This window comes from Bufo bufo, chromosome 4 (genome assembly GCF_905171765.1).
Source record: "Bufo bufo chromosome 4, aBufBuf1.1, whole genome shotgun sequence".
Taxonomy (NCBI): domain Eukaryota; kingdom Metazoa; phylum Chordata; class Amphibia; order Anura; family Bufonidae; genus Bufo; species Bufo bufo.
This window is the reverse complement of record NC_053392.1, coordinates 179,405,014-179,422,965: the sequence shown is the minus strand read 5'-3', so window position 1 is coordinate 179,422,965 and position 17,952 is coordinate 179,405,014. Positions and strand designations below refer to the sequence as shown.

The 17,952-nt window shown below is 45.2% G+C and overlaps 1 protein-coding gene across 3 annotated transcripts in view; it reads left to right on the top strand.

The window, feature by feature from the left end:
- The first annotated feature begins 211 nt into the window (after positions 1-211).
- The window catches only part of CCNL1 (cyclin L1), a 46,650-nt gene continuing 28,909 nt past the window's right edge, over positions 212-17,952 (top strand). The window contains exons 1-3 of one of the 3 annotated variants that reach the window (XR_005778233.1): positions 212-539; positions 670-744; positions 3,913-4,022. Coding sequence is in view for 2 of the 3 variants with exons in the window: in XM_040428142.1 (XP_040284076.1) it covers positions 294-539; positions 670-744; positions 3,913-4,022 (431 nt within the window). In the remaining variant the exon portion in view is untranslated. The remainder of the gene's footprint in view (positions 540-669; positions 745-3,912; positions 4,023-17,952) is intronic. The other 2 variants (XM_040428142.1, XM_040428141.1) reach the window with 2 other exon arrangements.

The following is a 17,952-nucleotide window of genomic DNA, read 5'->3' as shown; positions in this document are numbered from 1 at the left end:
CAGCAATCACATGCATACAACCTGCTAGCATCAATATCAGTCACCATGGGGACGGGATTCAATCGTTTTATACGATAAAAGAGAAAAACTACAAATCTTGGCAGAGCACATGTAGGACATAGCACACTCCACGCACAGTGACGAAGAGTCAGACCCTGGGCCGCGCGGGCTGCCGGGAACTCGGACTACTTCGCGTCCTGACACTGGCGGATGGATATGGGAGCGCTGGCGGTGCGTCACTGCCGGCTCCCCGCCTGACCTGTTCGTTGCAGATACGTTCCCTCGTCACAGTAATGGCGGCTGCTCCCTACCTCACCGCTCCCGCCGCCCCCCAATCTCGTCCTACCGATGGAATTCTTATCGGCGACCGGCTGTACTCGGACGTCTACCTCACCATTGATAACTCCATCATTCCCGAGGAGCGACTGTCGCCGACACCCTCCATGGTGGATGGCCTAGACCTCCACATGGAGACCGACCTCCGTATTCTAGGCTGCGAGCTCATCCAGTCGGCCGGCATTTTACTCCGAATGCCGCAGGTAAGTGGGTGTCAGGGCACTGCCGGGGCCGGCTGCTGCTGCTATGTGACTGGGCCGGGGGCGCACAAGATGGCGGCTGTCTCTCACGTCTTGCCTGGGATCTGTCTCTTACTCCTTCTTGTCTCCTCAGGTGGCCATGGCGACTGGTCAAGTGCTATTCCACCGCTTTTTCTTCTCCAAGTCTTTTGTGAAGCACAGCTTTGAGGTGAGGAACGTGTATGTAGTGATGGCGGCCATGTAGCTGTCCCCTCCTGACAGGGCTGCTGGCATAGTGACTGCTCGGCTCCTCTCTACCTAACAATGCTGGAGCAGCTGTCTTGTGCCTCTCCTCTATTGTTCCCCCTATGTTGGTAACTGGTAGTGATGAGTGAATTGATTTGTGTAATCTGCAGGCAGCATGTCCTAGATCAGGAGGAGCTGAGCAGATTCTATATAGTTCTGTGGTGAAATATTCAGTATCTCCTGTAACTGATACATTTAGGCTGCTGTTTCTGACTTCACTTGTACACCTGGGCCATCTTATCAGTGATGGCGTTCTCTGTAAGTGTCCATTGCCCGCAGATTGTACTGTATTTTGAGGTGACAGGGAAGAACTCGCCCCACTGCTCAAGATATTCCCCTCTCCTCTTTGATTGACAGGGCCAGACATCTCGCCTGTGTAGTTGCTGCTACCTGGGCAGCACAGGTGCTGACTGAGCGTGCCGCTCACATGTGTAGCCCTGGAAGAGAAATGGCACATGCACACTCGAAATCCGCGCTGCTCAGGTACCAGAGATGTCTGGCCCTGTCAATGAACGGCAGGGGGGAGTCTATTGAGCAGTGGGACCTCTCTGCTCAAGGAATGTGGATTTTTCAATATATTCCATTCACTCATCACTAGTAACTGGATTTTAAAGGGACTCTGTCGCTGCAGTCCAACCCTATTTCCAATGCATGAGCAGCATACATGACCGTGGGTGCACATCACAAACGGTCGTCTTATTCCACTCCAGGTACCCTGTTGTCTGCCTGTGAACTGGCCATCTGATACACAGAGAGGACTCCATGACTAGTCCTCCCTGTGCATTGCACGGCCATTTTACAGGGGAACCAGAGTATCTATTACTGTAGGTAATAGTTCTGCTCTGAGGTGACAGTCCCTTTAAGACCCAGGTATCTGTATCACACGTTTCCAGGAGGAATAAGAGGAGTGGCAAAACACAGATATATAAGAATTATACCATAAGTATTTGCAAAGATTGATATGTCAGGTGAGCTGGACAGTCCTCTTCATTTAGGCTAAATTTAATACAAAAAAAGTGTACATTAAAGGGTTTCTACCACCAGAAATACTGTTATGTAGCTGACTGATATAGCGATGCGCTAATCACTACATAACAGTCTGTTTCTAACGTTAGTCCCTGCAGCCGTTTTTGTTAAATAGCACTTTTATTATATGCTAATGAGCCTCTAGGTGCTATGTGGGCGTAAAATCAGCACCTAGAGGCTCACTGCTCCACTCACCCATTATCCCGCCCAGGTCCAGTGTTGTGCCCGCCCAGCTCCTCTTGATTGATGCCACGGTCCGCCGCATCGCTGCCGAAATCCCGCGCCGTTCACTTCTGTCTTCGGAGCAGTGAGTGAATGATGCGATCCTGGTGCCGGATTCCTCACTGTGCCTGCGCCGACTACGTCACAGTGAGGAAGCTGGCATCAGGAGAGCGGCCTTCACTCACTGCGCCAAAGACAGAAGTGAACGGCGCAGGCGCGGGACTTCGTCAATGATGCGGTGGACCGTGGCATCAAACAAGAGGAGCTGGGCGGGCACAACACTGGACCTGGGCGGAATAATGGGTGAGTGGACGGAGCCTCTAGGTGCTGATTTTACGCCCACATAGCACCTAGAGGCTCATTAGCATATAATAAAAGTGCTTTTTTAACAAAAACTGCTGCAGGGACTAACGTTAGACACATACTGTTATGTAGTGATTAGCGCATCGCTAATGTCAGTCAGCTACGTAACAGTATTTCTGGTGGTAGAAACCCTTTAAAGGGGGTTTTCTGGGCATTCATTCTTAAAACAGAAATAAAATAACAAATAATTGTAACTTGCTCGGTCCCCCACTCCTCCTCGCGGTCTCTGGCTCCTCCTCGCCTCTGGCTGGCTCGCTCCCCTCCTCCTCCTCGCGGTCGCTGGCTGGCTCGCTCCCCTCCTCGCGGTCGCTGGCTCGCTCCCCTCCTCGCGGTCTCTGGCTGGCTGGCTCGCTCCCCTCCTCGCGGTCTCTGGCTGGCTGGCTCGCTCCCCTCCTCCTCCTCGCGGTCTCTGGCTGGCTGGCTCGCTCCCCTCCTCCTCCTCGCGGTCTCTGGCTGGCTGGCTCGCTCCCCTCCTCCTTCTCGCGGTCTCTGGCTGGCTGGCTCGCTCCCCTCCTCCTCCTCGCGGTCTCTGGCTGGCTGGCTCGCTCCCCTCCTCCTCCTCGCGGTCTCTGGCTGGCTGGCTCGCTCCCCTCCTCCTCCTCGCGGTCTCTGGCTGGCTGGCTCGCTCCCCTCCTCCTCCTCGCGGTCTCTGGCTGGCTGGCTCGCTCCCCTCCTCCTCCTCGCGGTCTCTGGCTGGCTGGCTCGCTCCCCTCCTCCTCCTCGCGGTCTCTGGCTGGCTGGCTCGCTCCCCTCCTCCTCCTAGCGGTCTCTGGCTGGCTGGCTCGCTACCCTCCTCGCGGTCTCTGGCTGGCTGGCTCGCTCCCCTCCTCCTCCTCCTCGCGGCCTCTGGCTGGCTGGCTCGCTCCCCTCCTCCTCCTCCTCGCGGCCTCTGGCTGGCTGGCTCGCTCTCCTCCTCCTCACGGCGGCTGGCTGGCTCGCTCCCCTCCTCCTCGCGGCCTCTGGCTGGCTGGCTCGCTCCCCTCCTCCTCGCGGCCTCTGGCTGGCTGGCTCGCTCTCCTCCTCCTCCTCCTCGCGGTCTCTGGCTGGCTGGCTCGCTCCCCTCCTCCTCCTCCTCGCGGCCGCTGGCTGGCTGGCTCGCTCCCCTCCTCGCGGCCTCTGGCTGGCTGGCTCGCTCTCCTCCTCCTCGCGGTCTCTGGCTGGCTGGCTCGCTCCCCTCTGCCTCCCAGATTTTATTCCTTCATACCTATTCATTTAGGCATTATTTTAATGAAATAATGCATATTGTAATCTAATGCTATGCGATTAAAAATTGGTGAGCACTGGTTAAAACATAACACTCCATAGAGATGACTGGGATCCGTTGAGGGATCTTTCTTTGCATTTTCCAGACGAGAATGTAAAGACAGACCCGACCTTGTGGAGCCCGTCTGATGCTTCTAGCTCTGTGGTCTGCAGACTGAATGCATTGTGCTGTCAGACATTGAAATATGGTACTCTCATCAAACTGGCTTCTTTTCAGATTGTTGCCATGGCTTGTATGAATCTCGCTTCCAAAATCGAAGAATCTCCCAGACGAATTAGAGATGTGATAAATATTTTTCATCACTTGCGCCAGTTAAGAGCCAAACGGTATGTAGCTTTGCTATGACAATGTGTGCTATGTGGCTTGTCTGAGCGTTCCCTCATTTCCGCAGCTTGCCATGTTCCCATTCACTGGGGAACTGAGAGTTTTAACTTACAAAACGGGTGCACAATGAATCGTTCCTCCTTGTATTGCTTCTTGATCTCGCCCTGCCTGCAGGATCTCGTGAAGACCCAGTTCTGATAGTCTTTTCCTTTTTGTGATGTCATTTTCAATCCAATTGGCCATGCAGATTATTATATGACATCTTGGTGTTTTTACTTGTTTCTCCCTCTTACAAATTTTTCTTTCACTGTATTCTTTGTGCATCGTTGTTGTGTTAAAAATCCCCTTCCTGATGTCTTGTGGATATCTTGCTTAATTTTCCAGTTAAGATCTTGTGTTGGAACTCTTTTCAACACTTGTCTATGTATGGGATGAGCCAGCCTTTATAGCAGACTCCTTAAATTACCAGCCAGAAGCATGACAGGTTTGATTTTGTACAAAATAGAGGCTAGCGGGATTGTCCGGCACATTCCACCTGAAATATTCAGTCTGCGGTCTTGTAGAAGAAGTGTGATGGTTTGTCTTTTTACATGACTGGATAAACTTATATTTTATACACTGCTCACTGGGCCTTATGTAACAAAACTGACTAAAATAAAAATGGGTGCGTTGCCCATAGAAAACAATAGAACAAAAGCTGGATGCTTATTGCTAATGAATACAAGAACACTTCTAAAAGGGAACATGCACATGACAAAGCTGTACATTGGCCCAGATTTACAAAAAAAAAGTGGCAGAAATTGGCGAATCTAGGCTTTCTACACTTTTTTCTGACATGATTGACAAGGTGCGCCATATTGCACCACGATTCTGGTGTAAAAATCTGTCTCAAAGAGAGCCAATCAATAGTTGGTATAAGTGTCTATCCCTGCACCAGGTTTATTATCCAGCCTGTGGTGGATCTGGTGCAGGTCCAGACAGCCGGCTCCCCAACTGCAGTCCTCAGGGCCAACCTGCCGGTCAAGTTTTCAGGATTTCCTTAGTATTCAGCAGGTGATACAATTAGTGTCAGGACCACAGGTATTCATTATGTGGGATACTCTCAAACCGTGAGGACTGGAGTTGGGGATTTGTAAATCTGGACCTTTGTGTGCTGCTGATGTACTATGCATCCATGAAGAGGCAACCTCCGGAGCATGCCACAATTTTTCTTTTATCAAAGTTTTTTTTTCCTGAATATAATATATTGATGACCTATCCTCAAGACCAATATCTGATCAGTTGTGCTCCGACTCCCAGCAAGAGGACCCCCCACCAATAATAATCTTACAATTCAGGGGTTCATGTACAAGCAGTCATAAATAGCATAGTAACAGACAAGTCTATTACTACAACAAGAGGAATGAGGGCCCTGCTTGCAAGAGCTTACAATCTGAGGGGATAGGGGTGACACAAAAGGTAGAAGTGCTTGTTATGTACGATAGTCCAGCCATCTTGGGAGAATAGGGGAGCAGATATAAAGCCACATGAGCCGGTCAGCAGCCAATATACAAAGTGCTTCTGGGTGCGGTGGGTGCTCAGCTTCAGGAAATGATAAATGGGCTATGGGAGGTTAGATCAAGGGAGGTGATAGGCCACCCTAAAAAGATGTGTTTTTAGCGAACGCTTAAAACTGTGCAAGTTGTGATTAAGCCTGATTTCTTGGGGTATGGCATTCCAGAGAACTGGTGCAGCTCGGGAGAAATCTTGGAGCCGGGAGAGAGAGGTTCGGATTTTTGTGGAAGTCAGTCGTAAGTCATTGGCAGACCAGAGGGCACGGGTAGGGTGGTAGACAGAGATGAGGGAAGAGATGTAGGGTGGTGCAGCACTGTGGAGGGCTTTGTAGGTGAGGACGAGCAGTTTGAATTGGATTCTATAGTGTATGAGTAGCCAGTGCAATGACTGACACAGGACGGAGGCATCAGAGTAGCGGTTGGACAGATGGGTGACCCTGGCTGCTGCATTAAGAATAGATTGGAGAGGGGAAAGTCTGGTGAGGCAATGGCCAATTAATAGTGAGTTGCGGTAATCAAGGCAGGAGTGGTTCAGGGCAACATTGAGAGTTTTTGTTGTTTCCATAGTGAGAAAGGGGCGGATACTAGAGATGTTTTTGAGGTGCAGGCGACATGAGTGGGAGAGAGATTGAATATAGGGGGTGAAAGAAAGATCAGTGTCAAGTCACCCCGAGACAGCGGGCGCGCTGCCTAGGAGTGATGACGGTGTTGCACAATCGGATATAGATCAATATTTTACTCCTGGAAAACCCCTTTAAAAAGAACTTCAAATTATTCTTTGTAAGGGTGTGGCTACTTGTCGCCGCAATGTCTATGGTGTCGCACTGCAACATGTGACGACTGCGACGCGACGGTTGCACAAAAATCCATCTAAGGGTCCATTCACACGTCCGTTTTTTCTTTCCTGATCTGTTCCGTTTTTTCTGGAACAGATCTGGACCCATTCATTTTCAATGGGTCCTGGAAAAAAACGGACAGCACAATGTGTGCTGTCCGTTTCCGTTGTTCCGTTCCGCATGTCCGTTTAAATATGAAACATGTCCTATTCTTTTCCTGAAAAATCGGATCCTGGTACAATACAAAGTCAATGGATCCGCAAAAAACGGATGACATACGGATGTCATCCGTTTTATACGGAATCCGTTCCTGGAAATTACATTTAATTTTTTTTTTATTTTTTAAAGAAATCCAAACAACTTTATTTGCTTATTGAAATTTATACATGTTTCCGTTTTTTGCGGATCCGCAAAAAACGGATGACATACGGAAACATTTTCAGGAACAACGGATCCGCAAAAAACGGACAGAAAATCGGATTATAGAAAAATACTGACGTGTGAATGTAGCCTAAGCCTGCTTTCCATTTGTGAGATCCGGTCAGGGCTCTCAAAAGCGTCCAAAACGGATCAGTTTGCATTCTAATGCATTCTGAATGGAAAAGGATCCGTTCAGAATGCATCAGTTTGCCTCCGTTCCGTCTCCATTCCGCTTTGGAGACGGACACCAAAACGCTGCTTGCAGCGTTTTGGTGTCCGTCTGATGAAACTGAGCCAAACGGATCCGTCCTGGCACACAATGTAAGTCAATGGGAACAGATCCGTTTTGACTGACACAATCTGGCACAATAGATTCTGTCTTGGCTATGTTAAAGGGAACCTGTCACCGGGATTTTGGGTATAGAGCTGAGGACATGGGTTGCTAGATGGCCACTAGCACATCCGCAATACCCAGTCCCCATAGCTCTGTGTGCTTTTATTGTGTAAAAAAACTGATTTGATACATATGCAAATTAACATAAAAGAGTCATATCTTACTTGTGTGACCAGAGAAGAGTCATATTTTCAAGCTCTGACTCATCTCAGGTTAATTTGCATATGTATCAAATCGGTTTTTATACACAATAAAAGCACACAGAGCTATGGGGACTGGGTATTGCGGATGTGCTAGTGGCCATCTAGCAGCCCATGTCCTCAGCTCTATACACAAAATCCTGATGACAGGTTCCCTTTAAAGATAATACAAACGGATCCATTCTGAACGGATGCATGCGGTTGTATTATCTAAACTGATCCGTCCATGACGGATCCACACAAAACGCTAGTGTGAAAGTAGCCTAAGTTGGACTTTTGTGGGACTGTCGCAGTGCGACACCATTGACTATTACCACAAAAAAAGTTGCATGACATTGCTGCGACACATGCTGCGCAGTGTGGTTGTACCCTTTTTGTCTCGCAACACATGTGGCTGTGTATCCCCAGCTTAGGGCTACATGCACACAAACATATTTTGTTTCCGTGTCCGTTACGTTTTTTTTTTTTTGCAGATAAGATGCGGACTATATTCATTTCAATGAGTCAGCAAAAAAATGCAGACAGCACACGTCCTATTCTTGTGCATTTTGGGCATTGTTTCAATGGATCTGCAAAAAAAAAACACAGATGGCATATGGATGACATAATATATATATTTTTTTTTGCGGATTTGCAATTTGTGGACCGTAAAACACACATGGTCATGTGCATGTAGCCTAAGGCTCTGATTAACATAGTGGCTTTTGATTAAAATTAGGTATGAGCGACTTCGGATAAAACATTGTAACCGAACCCAAGTGTTTGGGAAATGTTTTTTTTTTACAGTACAGATTAATTTCTGAAGCTATTATTTGAAGGATCGCAAGAGATCCTGCTCTGTACAGTATTAGAACAAAGTTTTATGCCAAGTCAATTCGCTCATCCCTAATTATACTGGAGCCATGATAGCGCTTATCCATAAGATGGTTACCTTATGGATAACACCAGCAAATCCTGATAGACCCTACTGAATTCTATGGGGTTCAGTATTTGCAAGAGCAAGAATATTTCTACACCGCTATTCTTGATACCAAAAACTCCAGAGAGGCCAATGAAAACCCGTGATTGAGGCTTTGAATGCCAGTGTGAAGTGAGCCTAAAGGTGACAATGTGCAAGCCCTAAAAGCGGAAAAAGGTAGCAGTATTTTTTGACAAACCCCCTTGCAGTGTTCTTCACAGCTTGAAATCTGTTTTTGTTTTGTTTTTTTCCAGTATATTTTCCTAACACTTAGATAAAACATTGAAATATATTCCTCCTACGGTTTACATGGGGCATAAACACTATGTATTTGCACCACAGACAACAGTTTACAGTGCCAGCAATGTGGATACGATTTTAAGAAATTGACCTGTGGTGCGAATTTCACCCTTTGCAATGCATAGGCTGAAATCCATGGCAGTTCTGCTGTGGAAACGGGACTCAATGTGGCTGTACCGTTAATGTTAGCGTTTGTAACAAGGCAAAATCTTCCAGCTGCCCTGGACAACATGACATAGGAACAGACGGATATTGCATTTCATGACATCAGACCCTTGTTTTTAACTTGTGAAATGTCCCTAGATAGAAGCTGCATAACTTGTCAGCTGATCTTGAGGTACAGCATTCCTAGCTTATTCTTAAAGAGAACCTGTCACCTGGATTTTGTGTATAGAGCTGAGGACATGGGTTGCTAGATGGCCGCTAGCACATCCGCAATACCCAGTCCCCATAGCTCTGTGTGCTTTTATTATGTATAAAAACAGATTTGATGCATATGCAAATTAACCTGAGATGAGTCAGAGCTTGAAAATATGACTCTTCTCTGGTCACACAAGTAAGATATGACTCTTATGTTAATTTGCATATGTATCAAATCGTTTTTTTTTTTTGTTTTTTTTTACACAATAAAAGCACACAGAGCTATGGGGACTGGGTATTGCGGATGTGCTAGCGGCCATCTAACAATCCATGTCCTCACCTCTATACACAAAATCCGGGTGATAGGTTCCCTTTAAAGGCGTTCTTTAAGAATGGGCCAAGATTTGCTATAGTCAAGGAAAGTACTCCATTGAGAATGCAATTTTAACATTTTGTAAATGTGTATTTAGAAGTAAATGAACACTTAAAGCAGGGATTGGCAACCTCTGTACCCCAACTGTTCTGAAACTACAACTCCCAGAATCCCCCTTTCACTTCTGTTGGAGTTAAAAGAACATCTAAGTGTACATGCTGGGAGTTATAGTTGCATGTAGGTGGAGTGCCAAAGGTTGCTGAATCTGTTAGCTCTCCACACGTCTGGTTTGGTAAATGCTTGCATTCCTTATAACTTGGAGCACCCATCCTCTGTTCTTCCTGTAAGTCCTCCATGCACACGACCGTTGTTTTGGTCTGCATCCTAGCCGCAGTATTTGCGGCTTGGATGCGGACCCATTCGCTTCAATGGGGCCACAAAAGATGCGGACAGCACTCTGTGCTTTCTGCATCCGTTGCTCTGTTCCATGGTCCGCAAAAAAAATATAACCTGTCCTATTTTTGCCCGTTTTGCGGTCAAGAATAGGCAGTTATATTAATGGCTGTCCGTGCCGTTCTGCAATTTGCGGACCGCAAAACACACCGGTTGTGTGCATGAGGCCTAAATGTAAGAATAAACTGCCAAGTGGGTGTTAAACCATTCCTCCTGTCACGACACAACCAACTTTCAGGGGGAATGATAACACCCAGTTGGTAATTTATTCCTACATTTCCAGGAGAACTAACAGAGGAATAAAACAATGCAAAGTTCTAAGACAGTGTTCCTGAAATATTTATGTGGAATAGAAATATGTACTGAAACAGACGCGTCAGTGCTGAGAGCGCCTCTAAAGAGGACCGGTCACCACAAAATGCAAAGCAGTCTGACCACCATGTTATGGAGCTGGAGGAGCTGAGCAGATTATGCATAATCTTGTAATTTATCCATTTATATCTTTGCATTTTCTAACAACTGTAGGTACAAGAGGGAGGTGGTATCACTGATAGCATTGTGTGCATCAAGGTCCATTCACATATCCGCATTTTGCGGTCAGCACACGGCCTGCCCTGTGATAGAAATGACTATTCTTGTCTGTGACCGCAGACAAGAATAGGACATGCTCCATCTTTTTTGCGGGGCCGTGGAATGGAAGTATGCCGTGTGCTGTCCGAATCTTTTGTGGCCCATTGAAATGAATGGCTCCGCACATGTTCCGCAAAATTGCAGAACGGATTCAGACCCATTGATACGGTCGTGTGAATGGACCCTTAATAGAGATATAGCTGTCAGTCACTGATAACACCTCCTCCCTGTACTGATAGCTGTTCTTAGGATGTATAAATTACAGGTTTTACTGAATCTTTCCCCACAGAAAAATATATCAACCTGCTGAGCTCCTTCTGCTCTATAACATGCTGCCTTTTGTGGTGACAGGTACATATATGTATTACTGTTATCCGCAGTTGCTAGGATTTTGTATGAAGTGTATGGCATCACACCAGTGTCGTCATGCTTTCTTGTATTCTCAGCATAGGTGTTAGGGTCTTATAAGTCTTGTATCAATTTTATAAAAGTAAAGCAGGTCATAGATGTTAGGTTTTAGTTGGTGCGCCCTGCTCATCTCAGTGGTATTCACCTAAAATCTGGCTCCCTCCAGGCAGTGCTCCATGGCGGAGCAGTCTTCCCCAGCCTCTTCCCCTGAGATGAGCAGTGCCCCCTATTGAAATAACACGGCATGGTTGAATGTGCATGGTAATTAAGGCAACGGGGAATATCTAATGTCTGTGGTCACTTTATTCTCTAATCCCATGTCATAGTAAAGCTTATATTCAGGCTGCCTGTTTGTGCTTGTTTTTATTTGACTGTACTGTTAACCCATCTGTAATCTGATCTTGAGTTCTCTGTCTGATATGAATGTAGGACAACCTTAACATGTCAATCAATACATAAACTTGTTGCCTTATATCTATTAGATGCCTTTAGTGACTTTACATTTTTTTCCCCTTGCAACCGACTATACAGCAACCAGCTACATTTACCAGTGCCTGGGTGATGTGGAGTGGTACATAGAGATGAAGCTGTCGTCTTGGCAACAGTGAGTGAAGTGTCGAAAATCCCCTTGGAGAAGCCAGTGCTCTGAGAATAGGTCACTGGAATCGGGGACTCACAGGTTGGCCACTGGTGAACCATTTGGACAGACTCCTGTATCATGTTAAGCCTTTGTCTTTGCTGTCCAAGTTTATTTTAACTGATTGTCGATATTTTCCCAGAGAAACACACGGCAGAGAAGAATATTTATAGTGGCACCTCTTACTTTTTCTAGCAATCCTATATTATCAAAGTATATTTTAGCCAATCCCATTATACACTATGTACATCTGACAAGAGAAAAGACACCTCCATATTTATCTGTCTGCACCTTTATTCGTCAGAAGTAATTATAACCAGTGGGGATTGTGTGCTTTAAATTATAATAGCAAACCACAAGGGAATAGAAGTTTTAGTAAGTTCCACTTTTTAAAAATAATGTATTCGTTTTTTAGCAGAGATCTTCTTTATAACACAGTGCACACAATTTCAGATTATTTTCTTGAACTCAGTGTATTGAATACCTTGGCGCACTGTTTTGAGTTGGCACATGACATATTTGGTCAGGGTCTTGATTTCAGAATACTGTACTGAAAATCTGCAGCAGAGACCTGTACAGTTCTTTTACAAATCCTCATTTATATTCTGTGCCAATAACCTGAGCACAACAGACTGCACAAAGAGCCATAGTTGACGCCCTGAGTTTCTCTATACGGGCCCTTGGTACATGTGGAGAAACTCGGGGCATGCATTACTTTCTTCCATGTCTCAAGGAGACTATTGACTACAAGTTTCTGGTAGTCGCCAGGCCCATGCACTGACCTAACTGTGTATTAAAAATCAAGTTATAATATGGCTGTGTCAATCATGCCTAAGGCCTCGTTCACATTTCTGTTTTTCACGGACATGTGCTATCCGGATTTTAATGTGTTCGTTCACACACCACAGAGACATGCTATTTTAGTCCGTGATGTTGACCAACCACACCTGTTGAAGTCTATGGATCCATGAAAAACCAGTAACACAACATGGCCGGTAGGAGAGGATCTGGAAATTAATTTTTAGATAAGTAGTGTCCGTGGAATACAGATGACACAGGGGGCAAACATGGACTCTTCACAGATAAAAGGCAGATGGTTTTTCCACGGATATCAAATGGATGTGGAAATGTGGACGAGGCTTTAACTGTGATGCTTGGGGAAACCCTTGCAAACAAAACATAAATACAGATTGAAGGTACTGCTACCATAATTCCTTTCCTACGGCATTGCAGCCTATGCCAAATCACACTTTTCATAAACTTTATAAAATTGTTTTTCTCAGTAATAAATTGTGCTACCTAAATGTTATATAGTCTAAAATTCAGCCTACTGCTTTGTGTATTTGAGTTAGTAATCCTAACGAAACCCTTGCATAAGCAGAACTGATAATTGCCTTTTAGCTGACTGTCCTAAAATTGCTGCCAGCACATATATGAGGGATTTTGCTAACGTTTGCTTTAGGCCTCATGCACACAACCGTTGTTTGGGTCCGCATCCGAGCCACCATTTTGGTGGCTCGGATGCGAAACCATTCACTTCAATGGGGCCGCAAAAGATGCGGACAGCACTCCGTGTGCTCCTTCCGCATCCGTGGCTCTATTCCGCGGCCCTGTTAAAAATATAACAGGTCCTATTCTTGTCCGCGCTTTGCGGACAAGAATAGGCATTTATATTGCCAGCTTCCGTTCTGCAAATTGCGGAAGGCAACACAGGCGGCTTCCGTTTTTTTGCGGACCGCAAAAAACGGCACTGCCGTGTGCATGAGGCCTTACACTAACAATGTCTACAATGTGTTTTGATCAGAGGATCAGTTCCTTCTGGCTTTTAAGACCGCATTTAAGGCCCGTTTCACATCTCCGCTGGGCTGTTCTGGCAGAGAACAGTCTTCTGGAGTTTACCTGATCCGGCATTGCCAAATACTCTACATCACTGCCGGATCCTCATTGACAATAAAGAGGTCTGCTGCTGGTCCGGTAGCTGTCCGACCTAAATGCCAGGTTTCGGCCAGACAAATACCACTGTACAAAGATTTTTGTCTGGCCAACAGCCAGCATTTTCTCTGTGTGCACTCACCCTAAGGGTCCATTCAGACGTCCGTAGATGTTTTGCGGTCCGCAAATTGCAAAACCGCAAAACACAGACACTAGCAATGTGCGTTCCGCATTTCGCGTACCGCACATTGCTGCCACTATAATAGAAAATGCCTTTTCTTGTCCGCAACTGCAGGACATGTACTATTTTTTTCGGGAACAGAAGTGCGGATGCGGACAGCACATAGAGTGTTGGCCGCATCCGTTCCGGCCCCGTTGAAAATGAATGGGTCCGCATCCGTTCCGCAAAATTGTGGAACGGATCCGGACCCAAGTTGCGGACGTGTGAATGGATCCTTAATGTAATTAATCCTAGTCTACTTAATAACCTATTACATTATAACTTCATTATCATATTGTTGTGTAAATAGTGTTTGGCTTTCCAGATGACCATTATGCACTTTCATGTCCTTGCTAAACAATCCCTTTCATTTCCACTTTGCATTGGCCCAAATTTATCTCTGTGGATTATAAATATAGCACACCTTTCAGACTGTGTCTAGTCTTCCACCCCAAACAGGTGGCTTGCTTTGTGCCAGAATTGCAGAATCGTGCGCCATTATTTTAGTACGATTTTGGCACACATTAAAGAGATATTCAGGTTTTGTAATTTTCAGCATCAATTGACAGGAAACAACATGCTATCTCTCACTTACTTTTTTTTTATTTTATCTGAAATACCTGGTCTTCTTGCACTCTGTCATGGTCATGACATTTTCTGCTGCATTAGTTCTCTACATTTGAGGTGTGGCAAGGGTTGTAAGACTCTTCCCCATCGACACTACTTTATCAGTGACCTTTCCTCTGAGCACGGCTCTCATTCTCCTGGACCTCGCCCTGTAGATGTGATATCAGCAGTGATGATCCCTATAAGTTGTGCGCCCCCCCTGTTGGCTGAGGCAATAACTGTCTTCAACCATAAAAAAAAAGTGTGTGGTAGTTACATAATTAATAGCTGTCCCTCACACCAGCCCACTGGTACACTGTAATGGAGTAACTGGACAAAAAAATTAAAATAATTTGTATGTAAAGGTTCACATAAATCTTCACATCTTGATTTATAAAACATGGTTTACTTTTTCATTGAGATGGAGGAGGCAATAGAAGTTGGCATTTGCTGCCAGCATAGAGTGCCGTGCTAGAGTAATAAAATTATTACTGTTTTGCACATTCTAATAAGGTTAGTTTCACACTAGCCTTAGACATCTCCCTACCACAACAGTCTGCCGGATGCTACCAGACACCCATTCACTATAATGGGGACCAACGGAGACCTGGCAAACATGCTGAGAATTCTTTACATGTTTACCGTGTTTTGTAGAAACCTCTGCCGGTTTCTATTATAGTGAACGGGACCAGACAGCAATGCGGTAGCTCCCGGCAGTGCCAGAATGCAGAGAGATCCAGCAGGCTGCTCCCTACCAGAACAACCTGCCTGATCTAAAAGCGCTAGTGTGAAACTAGCCTAACCTATTAGATTGTACCATCAGCAGATTACTTAGTAGCATCAATAATATTGGACAATATATAATCCTTATCCGGATTGATTAGTTAACCCATACTTAGGTTATGAAATGCACATGTTCCCTACATGCTATTTGGCTGTGAATAGGCCTCACACTATAGGGCTGATTTGCTGGTAGATTCAGAGAATTACTGCATCGTCCAGTACTGCACTTGGGCTGTACGCCAGAAAACGGCCATCAAAAAGTCATGAAGTTTGGCACTGGGACCTGCATAAATGCACTGCAAATGGAAGCATATGCTGCCCCTTGAAAATTATGGTGCATTTGATGGTAGTGGGGGTTAGATTGACCAGTGTTTTAGTAAAGGTCTCTCATAGTGAGGATTTTTGAAATTTGTTTTTCTGAACTCGTTGGAATTATTTGCCCCAAATTTATCAAACGTTGCTTGGCATCATAGAACATGACACTTGTCTGTTCCACCTCTCCCTTTACTGCAGTAAGATTGTGACTTTACAAGTCTCTTGAAGTCTTGGGGTGTCTCTAACATAGCTGAACATGGCCACTTCTCAAAGATGGCTACAGCAAGATGCAAGAAGTTGTGCGATTTTTGTGAATATATAGCAAGCTCCAAAAATGTACTTTTTGAAGCCAGTTGTTGTGCAAATGGAATAATAAATTCCCCACACAGAATTTTATGGCAGATTTAAAGCATTTGTCCTCTTAGGCACTGCACTAGAGGTGCCAGTTTTACTCCTACCTGGAGTGTTGCATTGCAGGCAGCCCTATGTAGTGTCAGGTGTGCAGAGCTATGATGCCAAGCAACACAATATATATTAGGCAGCATCCAGTAGATTAATGCTTATTAATCCATCATATTCATGCCCTGTTATGAGTACTGGCTGCCATGGTATAGAAGTATGTACATCGGTCACTTAGAAGGTAAAGGAGGAACTGGCATGAGTCTGCTGTGTGCGCGCCACTTGACATGATGGCTTGTTGGGCTCAACGTTAAAATATCTTGCCATAGTTTAGGGAAGTAAATTATAATGACCCGCTTTAAATGTGTTGTCCAGGAATTTTCATATTACTCGCCTAGCCTCATGATGGTCCATCAGTACCAGGCTTTATTCGCATTTTCCGTTTTCACTGAGGTGTGCGGTCTGCATTTTCCACAGCACACGTTCCCATGGATTTTAATGTGTCTGTTCACATCAGCTTTTTATTTTTTTATTTTTACACCACCAGTCAGGTGGTCATTGAAAAAATTTCAGAGACCTGCACTACTTTGATGCGGGCCAAACACACTCAATATAGTCTATGGGTCCATAAAAAACACCAACACAACACGGATGGCATCTGTGCTGCGTCTGTGTCTGGTCCTTTTTTCCACTGATCACTAATGGGAGATGCTGTAGAAATAAACTTTCAGTTGAGCAGTGTCCATGGAATACAGGTGACACACGGACCATACTCGGGTATCTTCACTGATGAAACATACTGTTTTCTTGTTTCCACGAATGTCAAACGGACGTGGAAATGTGAACAAGGCCTCAAACTCTTGGACATCCTCTTTAAGGCACAGTTCAGCAACTGCAGCTTTTCTTATTGGAGTCCGTGGTCTGACCTCTGTCTCCCATGTCTGTTATGCTGCTGCATATAAACATAGCCCCCAAGAAAGTCGGTGGATACAGTTATAAACGGAAGTAACCGGTATTATTGGGTAATTGCCACCCATTTTCTGAGCTTCAGTAAGGGCAGGATTCCTCTTAAATTTTCAGTAGCTGAGTAATCCGTTTAGTCTATATGTACTCAGTGTGGTACTGGTTACTAATGATGATCTCTCCTATCCTCTTCACTACATCTGAATATGTGATCATCATCACAACAGCTGACCAACCAATCTGGCACAAATGCATAGGAAAAAAGTGTTTGCTATGTTGATGCAAGAAAATGCTAGCAGAATGCTTGGGTGTATAGGGAGAGGCATTACCAGTAGACAGAGGGAGGCGCTCATGCCGCTCTACAGAGCACTAGTGAGACCTCATCTGGAGTATTGTGCTCAGTACTGGAGACCATATCTCCAGAAGGATATTGATACTTTGGAGAGAGTTCAGAGAAGAGCTACTAAACTAGTACATGGATTGCAGGATAAAACTTACCAGGAAAGATTAAAGGACCTTAACATGTATAACTTGGAAGAAAGACGAGACAGAGGGGATATGATAGAAACTTTTTTTAAATACATAAAGGGAATCAACTCGGTAAAAGAGGAGAGAATATTTAAAAGAAGAAAAACTGCTACAAGAGGACATAGTTTTAAATTAGAGGGGCAAAGGTTTAAAAGTAATATCAGGAAGTATTACTTTACTGAGAGAGTAGTGGATGCATGGAATAGCCTTCCTGCAGAAGTGGTAGCTGCAAATATAAGGCCATCCTTCATATAAGATAGGGCCGGGGGCTATCCATAGTATTCAGTATATTGGGCAGACCAGATGGGCCAAATGGTTCTTATCTGCCGACACATTCTATGTTTCTATGAAGCCCCTGCAGCACTGGGACAGTTTTTCTGTCATTTATTAGGAAAATGATGGAGAACACCAGTTTGTCTAATATTTTTTAGCAGTGTGCATAGATCATTGCTCCATATTGAATGTGACACCCATTTGACAGCAACTGTCTAAAGCAGGGGTGGGCAACCACCAGTTGGCGTGAAACTGCAATTCCCAAGATGCATATTTGCTCTGCTGTTCTCAGAACTTCTATAGAAATGAATGGAGCATGCTGGGAATTGTAGTTTCACAACAGCTAGAGTTCCGAAGGTTGCTGACTTGTGACGAGCGAACCTCTTCAAGT